This window comes from Silene latifolia, chromosome Y, assembly GCF_048544455.1.
Source record: "Silene latifolia isolate original U9 population chromosome Y, ASM4854445v1, whole genome shotgun sequence".
Classification (NCBI taxonomy): Eukaryota; Viridiplantae; Streptophyta; class Magnoliopsida; order Caryophyllales; family Caryophyllaceae; genus Silene; species Silene latifolia.
The window spans coordinates 369,704,387-369,714,766 of record NC_133538.1 but is presented as its reverse complement, the minus strand read 5'-3'; the positions used below and the strand labels follow the sequence as shown (position 1 = coordinate 369,714,766).

General features: G+C 36.3%; 1 protein-coding gene across 1 annotated transcript; it reads left to right on the top strand.

Annotated features, from left to right (window-relative positions):
• Window positions 1-657: 657 nt before the first annotated feature.
• Window positions 658-1,939, top strand: LOC141631826 (TPR repeat-containing thioredoxin TTL1-like). Its single transcript, XM_074444445.1, has 3 exons — window positions 658-985; window positions 1,280-1,487; window positions 1,779-1,939. The coding sequence occupies exons 1-3, from the start codon at window positions 665-667 to the stop codon at window positions 1,937-1,939; spliced, it is 690 nt and encodes a 229-aa protein (XP_074300546.1). The 5' UTR covers window positions 658-664.
• The last annotated feature ends 8,441 nt before the right edge of the window (window positions 1,940-10,380 follow it).

Here is a 10,380-nt window from a genome sequence, read left to right as displayed (position 1 = left end):
TTTGACCGGGAGATATGACATTCTAACTATCTCTAAATGTTTTTACATAATTACAATTTGATCAAGCAATGATTAAATTATGGTTGTTATTCGAAAGAAGGAGATTTGTTGCATCATTGAGTTGATTATGCAGAGTATATATTATTGTTTTCCTTGACCAATTGAAAAACAAACAGGTATTAGTGAACAAATTCTAAAAACTATCAGTACAAGTATCATATATATAAACTTCATATTTGTTTTATTTTCTTAAAAAAAAGTATTTTATTAATCACACACTCTTTTATTCTTATGTCAATATTATGTTATCGAGAATTATTTGTTGGTCATGCAACATACATAAAATTTTAGACATGAACGATGTACTATATGTCTATATTCTATTTTATTGTGAAATTTATCACATATTATTTTAATATCCGTGCAACGCACGGGCAAGAAAACTAGTGAACAATTAATCCTGAAAAAGAAAACTAAGATAACACACATTAAATGGGCATGTCATCATCAATCAAAGGAACCCAACATTGTTGAAACACTAAAACTCATGGACTACGACTGTAATTTATATGTTTATGGGGAGCTATATAAAAGAATTGATTAGAAATTAGGCATTGTAGTGGTTTTGAGGAGGATCTATGGTGTTTGCAGGTTTGATGATGCGATGGAAGCAGTACAACAAGCAGGTAGATTAGATTCATCTAACAGGGATTTAGGTGTTGTCACACGAAGGGCTCGGGCTGTGACAGCTGCCCGATCCCATGGGAATGACCTTTTCAAAGAAGCACGATTCTCAGAAGCTTGTGTGGCCTATGGCCAAGGGCTTGAACATGAACCGTACAACTCTGTCTTACTATGCAACCGAGCTGCATGCCGTATCAAGCTTAGCCAGTTTGAGAAAGCAATTGAGGACTGCAACGCTGCACTCAATGTCCGCCCCTCATACTCCAAAGCCAGACTAAGAAGAGCAGATTGTAATGCCGAGGTATGTTGTTTCCAGATCGTAGTGTAGTTGAGTCTTCGATTGACTCATTTTGTGACTTTCGACCACTAAACAAAGGAGGAAAGGATGAATGTTACATATTCTCTTAAAGATTTTGGATCTGTGATAAATGTTGAGAGTTTGGGCAGAGCCTCTAAAATACGTAACATAATTTTGTTGATGTTAAGATTCATGCAGTCCTGCTGAGTCGTTGGTATAAGGTTAGTCTTAGGGTTGTTTTTTACTTTCTAATTAGGTGATACTTAGGATGCGCGTTTTTTTCCCTTCTTTTTATAGTTACGAAAATGGGAAGCTGCAGCAAGAGATTACGAAGTCCTGTTGCAAGAGTCACCAGGAGATGAGAACATGGCAAAAGCATTGTTCGAAGCCCAAATGATCGTGAAGAAGCAGCGTCGAGAAGAGGAGTCAAATATGAGATATGGGGATCTTGGTGTAGTTAAAGCCGAAAGCAGCGAACACTTTAAAAACTTGACATCCTGGCCTGGTAATTCAATAATATAGAATGATATTTTCCTCAATAGGGGTTAGGCATCCTTAATTAGAATTGAGTTCAAGATTGAGTCTTAGCTTCAGAAATTTGTTCAGATTTATGTAATATGCAACATCCTCATACATATACTTCACACTTTTGAATGGGAACTACGTAGAAAGAAAGTAAATCCCACATAATCTCTGAGGTACGAACTAAACAATGTAGTAGGTTGAGTCTAATATACTTATTTCGAGTTTGAAGGAGATGGTCTAAATTTTTGTCTTATGTTGCTGGTTTGAACAGGTTTGTCAGTGGCCTGGTTCCTTAAGAAGCCAGGCGATAAAAGAACGCAGAAGTTTATGGAACAACTTAGCAAGAAATATCTAACTGTGAAATTTCTCAAGGTTGGATTTCCATCTTTAATTATTAGGCATGTTGCTAGTAATACCAACAACAGATTGTGAAGTAGTAGTCATTCGATACAAGTTTCGCTCATATTTCTGTACGGGTCAGTCAAAACAGTCTCTATATTATTAATATACGGTGTTAAGGTGTGAGTGCTGACATCTCACTCCACTTACCCCTGTTGGAAATATAGTATCACTATAGGGGCGAAAATATAATTAGAGAATATTTATTGTTGTGTCGTGGTATGGAGGCCACTGAATGAGAAACGAAATCGTCCCGACTACGGTACAAATCGATATAGGCGTCGTCCCCCAAGGTCACACAACACTCCTAAAAGTTGTGTACTCAACCATTAGGAGTTGGAACTCATATGGTATGCTCAAAATTATCATAGAGAAGTAGTAAAGATATATGGAAGATGTATATTTCTCAAATGACTACACTTCTCTATTTATAGTGGTAGAAATGGACATCATAACCACAAAGTTAATGGCATAACCACTACCCATAAACATGGGTCAAACATGATGTTAGTGGCTATAAACATGCAAGTAGTGGAGAGAGTGTAGAGATTCTCTTACGAGGCAATGGAAGGCTTCTCTACAATGTAATCTATCTAGACGACATTGCTAGCCTTTGCATTACTTCCAACAATCCCCCACTAATGCAAATGATAGACAAAATTCTGAGCATATTAATAAGGATTGATACTTAAGCATTAATATCTTTCGATTTGAATTAACACATAGTGAAATGGAACAATTCTTTCATCACCTAGAGAGTGAACGAATCTTGAACTCCTAGACTCCGGGGTAAATTCCAAACACATATCTCACCTTAAGTTCCAGACGAGTTCCGCGATACAATTCAACAAATTTATGGCCAAATGAACCTTGGGATTCTCACGAGTGCTCTAGAGAGATAGCCTAATCTCTCATAGAAGGAGGCCAATCCTTCACACCCACGTAGGTGATTCCAACAAGTCTATCTCCATATAAACCACTCAAGCATGAGCTATAGAATCATTAAGAGCTCTAAGGCTCAACCTCTCAACATAGCGGTGAATCCATCAAATCCTTCTCAATAAGACCACCCAAATAGAGGGATATAGATTCATTAAAAGCTCTAAGGCTCAACCTTTCAACATTGCGATGAATCCATCAAGTCCTTCTCAATAGGACCACCCAAATAAAGGGATATAGATTCATTAAGAGAAATATCTCAACCTCTATCATTACGGTGATCTCATCAAGTCCGTCTCACAAGGACCACCCAATTTTGGGCTATAAGACCATTAAGAGCTATATGCTCAACCTTCTAAAATAGTGTACATGTCATAGGAATGGGATGTGTACACAAGTATGAGTTATCTATGGCTTCGTTAGACCATCCTTGCATAGCAAGTTCCGGTATCCACCAGAAATTCCTCAACTAATAGGCTTTTGCCCCATTCCCCTCGATAATTCTAGGACTTCTTTCTTTCTTAGTCCATTAGCTTAAATATGCTTCACTCAAATTTCACAAAGATAATAATTTGTGAGCATATTATTCTCAATCAACTTTCTCAAACCAAATCTGCATAAAATGTGTAAATCTACAAGTCGTTATACACATTATTTTAGCATTATTAAGTTGATATTAGCATTACGCTAAAGATAAACATTAGGCAAAACTCCATGCCCCCACAATTAAGTAGTAGCTAATAATAGCTTCACAATCACCCTGCATCTTACGCAGCAAGATTAAGAGCAATATAATATGCTTACACTATAGACAAGGTTATAATAGTCTTCTCTAATAGACTTAAAACAAGATCACCATTAAAGGTGGAAATGTATAGTACTCACCATAGATCTCACCTTGTTGATCGTCATTACCTTTTAGTCGATCCAATATCTTTCTAGATATCCAACATAATTCAATTCTTAATCTTGCACCTTAGGAACTTCACCAAATGTGAATGATAACTTTTGTAATGAATACACAAACAAAATGTACTTAGTTGCATAAGCTACATTGAAGCAACTATAATTATACATATTAGACTTCTCACAATAGTCAAAACATGTTCTCTTATAACTCATTAGCATCGGTGTTCTAATTAAATATAGAGCTCGTACTCTCATGTTGTTTAAAAGAACAAATAATCTTCTTTATTATTTTCTCTTTCTAATAAATTGACATAGAATAAAGCATACACGTAGTCTTTGTGATTTTGCGCCCAAAATCATATTATTTACTAAAAGCTCTATATACATCATCATTCTTATATTAGAAAACAACGAATCTCGATGATTGTTTCACTTATATTTACTCTTTGCAAATTCACAATATTTTACAAAAAGAATTTGACTTCTTACCAATATAAAATCAATCATATCTCATATAGTGTGGTGTAAGCAAAATATAACATAAATAATTGAACCTTACGCAACCATTATTTATTGACATAGCCATTATCCAACAAATTAATACTTCTTATTTTGGTTCAATTAGTCACGTATAAAACATGCGACTATCATTTTCTCTACACCCCCACAATCAAAGATATACATGCTCTTCACAAATTATAAGATATCAACTCTAAACATGATGAATAAATTTATCAAATAAGTTGAACGTCTTCCCCCACATGTTGTCACGCCACAAATTAGTGACAAACATAATTGTTCAAACAAAATATACACATTATTTATTCATTCATCATCTCAACTTTTAGATATCATATAATCATTGACAAATTATGTTCTTCATATCTACTTTTATGAAGCTTTGACAAATAATCATTTCAAATTTTTGTCACACATATCCAAGATACTATATAAATTTAAAACAAAATATTTAGCCCCCACATTTGGTTCATAACTCAAATATCAATTTTAGTTCATCTCATAATCAAAACTAAAATAAAAAAAACAATCCAAATGTGTGAAATATTTTGCTTGATAAACATATTATACACATAACAATATCTTGGTCACTCAATCATTCTAGCTACTTTGTCATTCAAAATCTTGGAACAATTTCATTCACATAATCTCGAAATCAATTATTAAAAATAATTTTACCAAGTTGTAGCTTAAACACATGAATGATTAAGGCATATATAATTTGACCAAACCTTCATATTTTACATCAAAAATATTTGTAAAGCAAATTCACGGGAACATACCTTAATCACAAGAATGAATTGAGCAATAAAATTATAGATAATACCATTCTTTTATGAATCTCCATAAACTTTCCAGCACACTACCATGACATTGCTGCCTATTTTAAGGAAGCTAAATGACATAATCTGCTCCCGGCTTCAACTACAAAGTTATAGCCCTTCTTCTTAGCTTTCCAACGCCATATTACACGCCTCAAACAAAGGTCTAGAGACCGAGTTATGGCCAAAATACCGACGTGCTGTCTCACTCCATACGGGCTGAATCTTCTAGACGAACATAAATATTTTCTCCAATCAAATGATTCTCAATGACGAGAATACAACAACAATAATAGTGACAAAATTTCGTTTCTCAATTGTTGGAAATATAGTATCACTATAGGGGCGAAGATATAATTAGAGAATATTTATTGTTGTGTCGTGGTATGGAGGCCACTGAATGAGAAACGAAATCGCCCCGACTACGGTAGAAATCGATATATGCGTCGTCCCCCAAGGTCACACAACACTCCTAAAAGTTGTGTACTCAACCATTAGGAGTTGGAACTCATATGGTATGCTCAAAATTATCATAGAGAAGTAGTAAAGATATATGGAAGATGTATATTTCTCAAATGACTACACTTCTCTATTTATAGTGGTAGAAATGGACATCATAACCACAAAGTTAATGGCATAACCACTACCCATAAACATGGGTCAAACATGATGTTAGTGGCTATAAACATGCAAGTAGTGGAGAGAGTGTAGAGATTCTCTTACGAGGCAATGGAAGGCTTCTCTACAATGTAATCTATCTAGACGACATTTCTAGCCTTTGCATTACTTCCAACAACCCCTGCCGATTTGAGTCCACAAGACATTGGGGGATAAATTGTTATGATTCGTGTTTACTTGATAATAAATCGAATATTGATAATCAAAATGTTTTCAGGTTGAGGTTGACGACAACCAGAGCTTGATGAAATCCGAGAGCATTAGCTCAGTGACGGTGTTCAAAGTATACAAAAGTGGCCGAAATGTACAAAATGTGCAAGGAGAAGACTTCGAGTTACTTGAGTCCTCCATCAAAGATTACATAAGCTAGCATTCCCAGAAAAATCTATTGACGAACATCGACCTCTTAATTTATTCATGTGGTTGTTGCCATACCATAGAGATAAAGGGCATTGTGATGATAAGGTGCAATATGGGAAATTTTTTCGAGTTAACGAAGATGCCGGTATGACTTTCTGAGTGTATAACTGTAGAAAAGAGAGGGAAAAGAACCCTCCATTCATATCACTGCAAATCTACAATGTGAATTATATTCATCATTTCTTGTAAAAAGGTTAGCTTGGTGGTTTTTTTGTTTTATTTTTTTGTTAGCTCATTCAACTGAAATTCCGATTGATCGATTCAAACTAATCAGAAAATCATTGTTGTCTCTTGAGTATTCTTTCACACACTATGAAAGGACTTTTATGTTCTTTTCATCTTTAACTTTCATTTTGTAACAACAAATTTTGCATTGCGATAACTAAAATACAAAACAGAGAAACAAATAAATTTTATTAATAAATATCAAAAGTACGTGTACAATCTCTAATGTATCCTCTAATTCTAATCCGCCGTAAGGGGTACGTGTATGGGGTACACGTGAGGAGAGCGTGTGTAGACAACTTTAATTACTCTAGGCGCGATGTAGATTTGATTTCTTGAGAGGGTCGCGATGACTTGAATCTCTCTTGGAAGGTTCAAATTTGTGATTGAATCTTCAACGCAGGCGACACGATTTGATGTGCTTGTTGACTGCTTGCAATTATTTTGATAGAGAGAATTTGTAAGAATTTGTACCTTGTTCTCTCTGCTCATTTGTAATTATGAATTTTCAACCCCTCAAATGGATGAGGAGAGCTCTATTTATAGAGTTTTGATTCTCCTTGTTGAACTCTGGTAGTCAAGGGCCCATTTGTGGGTTTTCTTGTGAACTTGCCCCAAATTTGCTTCTTTCTAAGTTTAGTGATCCGAATAGCTCTTTTTGTAATCCCAATTGACCCATATTCATTTAATTGGGACAAAATAATTAAATTAAGTTAAAATTTGGTATTAACTCAAAATAATTTATTTTATTTATTCGGAACATTAATAAATTTTCTGTACCTACAAATAGCCCCCTCATGACCTTGTCACGTGCACCTTCTTTTGGTGTCTTGACGTGTCTCAATCCATTTTTGCATTGACTTAGAAGTCAATGATGAGTGCCCTAACATGTCGTGAAGACAGTTCCACTTGGCATGACTTGGAAGTCGATGATGAGCAGCCTAACTTGTTGCGAGGGTAGCTCCACTTGGATTGACTTGGAAGTCGATAATGAGCACCCTAACTTGTTGTAAGAATGATCCGTCTTTTTTGTAATGTCAGCCTGTCATTATTGTAATGCCTCAGAGTTATGAGCTGTTGGGTACTCTATCGAGTAGGACTTACTCTGTCGAGTAAGTTAGTTTTGCATTCTGGAGTACATTTTGCCTGATGGGTACTCGATCGAGTACGTGCAACTCGATCGAGTAGGCGGTACTCGATCGAGTACCTTAGTTACTCGATCGAGTATGTCGGGTTTTACGTGTTTTTGGCCGGGTTTGATAGCAACGCGTGAAATGTTGTATAAAGTATTTTCGTCAGTTCCTTTTTCCTTTTACCTTATTTCTAAACCTTTCTACAAAAGGAAAACAAAGCAACTTCAGTTTCTCTTCTCTCATTGCTATCAAATCCAAGGGCTAGGGTTGTCGGATTTTGGAGTTCTTTATACCGTTAAGATAGTGGTATTGTGGGTAAGATCCTTGTACCGTTGTTATGTCGATTCGTTAATATTGTTTAAACCCTAATTGGATGAATTGGGGGTTATTGCGATTATTGTCGATTATAGATTTTAATTGTATGATTATGTGATTATAGGAGGTGATTTCATAGAGGAACGCTTTTGATCCGCTGCTTGTGATTGATATTGGTGATTTCATTCCAGGTATGGTTTCCCTACTCAGTTATTGTGTAAATGGTTATAAGATGGTTGTTTGGTTGATTGGCATGATGATTATATCGTATTTGGTTTTGGTAATGTCTTACATTGATATTGTAACTGGTTGTTGTTGATTGTATGTGGTTCGCGAGGTACGCCCTCGGCTGAGTGGAGCCACTTGCGAGAGTAGCTTGACGCCCTTGATTCACCCCTTTTGGTTCTCGTCACAAGGGGATGTGCACATTAAGGAACATGGGTTACTCGCTCGATGAGATAAGCGGGGCTTAGGTGGGAAAGGCTGTGGTCCCCCACTGGCGGTGTGGAATATCTATTGCGATGGATATTCTGACAGGGCTACACACTTTAGTGTGTAGTCAGATGATTGGTGATGTGACGGTGTTGGAGGATTGTGATTATATAATTATCTGTTGTTTGTCTTATATTGTTTATGCAGTAACTGACCCCGTTTAAATGTTTTGAAAACTGTGGTGATCCATTCGGGGATGGTGAGCAGTTGTTTAGCAAGTATAGCTTGGATGCGCACGGCTTAGCTGGTGATGGAGTCACCACGAGTCAGATAGTAGTCTTCTGCTGTTGTGTCATGACATTTTATTTACTTTAGTTGGATTTTGGTTTGGAACAGTTGTATCGTACCTTTCAGTTTTGGTTTTGATGTAATCACTTTAACCTTATTTATTTTAAGTACGTTTCTTGATGGTCACTTTCGATTACTATACCTCGGGTAACTGAGATGGTAGCATTCTCATGTACAAGGTGGTCTTGGTAAGGCACCTTGGTATATGGGGGTTTTACAAAGTGGTATCAGAGAGACGATTTTGGAACCTGTAACTAATGAACCCAATGAATGTAGAGAGTAAAATTAAAATGAACCCAGGTAGGAACTATTAGGAGCTAATCTAAAGACTTGGGAGACGTCCTAAAGTCGCGAACTCGCCCTACAACTTTGAACCGGTCACTATGGGGTGTCATGGGATCGCTACTTGTTTATAGATGTCTTGTGATATATGAATCGGATGAAGTATGTGATTGGATTGGATGAATTGGATGCAAGTGATTGGAGTACCTGTTATGTAATATGGAGTATATCTGTATGAGCAAGATGACGTTAAGTTTTGATTTGTTGGTAGTAACATGTGTAGACACCTCATTTCTACACCTCTCGCCAAATACCCAGTGATGATTGAAGCATATGTCGTGATTTTATGATGTTTTGTAAATCGGTTAATAATAGGTAACTCGTACACTTGTGTCTATCCCTTGGTTGTCATCTAGGTCATTACAGTCGTTTTGGCAGTAATTAGAGTACATTTGGAGTCCGGGTCAAAAATCGTCTTCATTTCCTAAAACCGTCAAATCCCAAGTCAAAAAGCAATGTGCTTGTCTACCTAAGGTTAGGATGTTATAAAATGTTTTGAGTATATCTTATTTTTAGTCCCATGTCACTTCTTTGGGCTAAACTTAAAGTTTACATTACAAAATATGCATTTCATTTAGCTAAAATGACAACCCGACATTTAGGCCCCTTTTACGTGGTGATAACGACTTTTTTTGGGTCTAGCCTATTTAACATAACGTTCTAGATCCTTCTCTTAGCTTTCCAATGCCACCGAAATCACCTTAATCCAGGTCTTGTAGAGAAAGTTATGCCTAAAATACGACAGGCTGTCAAACGCGTTTTCTTGCGCAGAAGAATAATACTCAAGAAAGGACGCAGTAAGTGCTGCGCCTCTTCTAAGGGTCCCAACAACTGCTGCGCCTTTTCTCAAGGCTTTCTTTTTGTCCAAGTTTCCGTTTTTCAACCTAAGTCGGTTGTTTCCGGATCTTTCTTTCCTATTCCTTTTCAAATTCTACCCTTACCATAATTTCTCCATATGTTTAGTATAAATAGAGGCCTTCGCCTCACATATTTTTCACGCGAGTGTCCGCCCTTCTCTTTTCCCTTTGCATTCTAAGACCACGCTATTGCCTTTCTACGCCTACGTGCTTGATTAATCGACCACGTACGCTCAGATTATTCTGAGTACCACTCACGTTTGCATGACCGACCAATTTGACCACTACACAATCAATTAAATCAATTTGTTTCAAATCCTTTTTCAAGGGCACTTTCATATTTGCATAGATCGAGCCGAGTTACCAATAAAAACCGATTTAATTAAATCTCGCGACGCTAACATGTAAGTCTGAGGGTGTAAAATCCCATTTTATTATTGTACTTTTATTTTGTATCAATTAATGTAGATTTATATCAAGAGCACATTCAAAAACCGATTTAAAATCCATCTTTTAAAACCGTATTTAGAAAACAA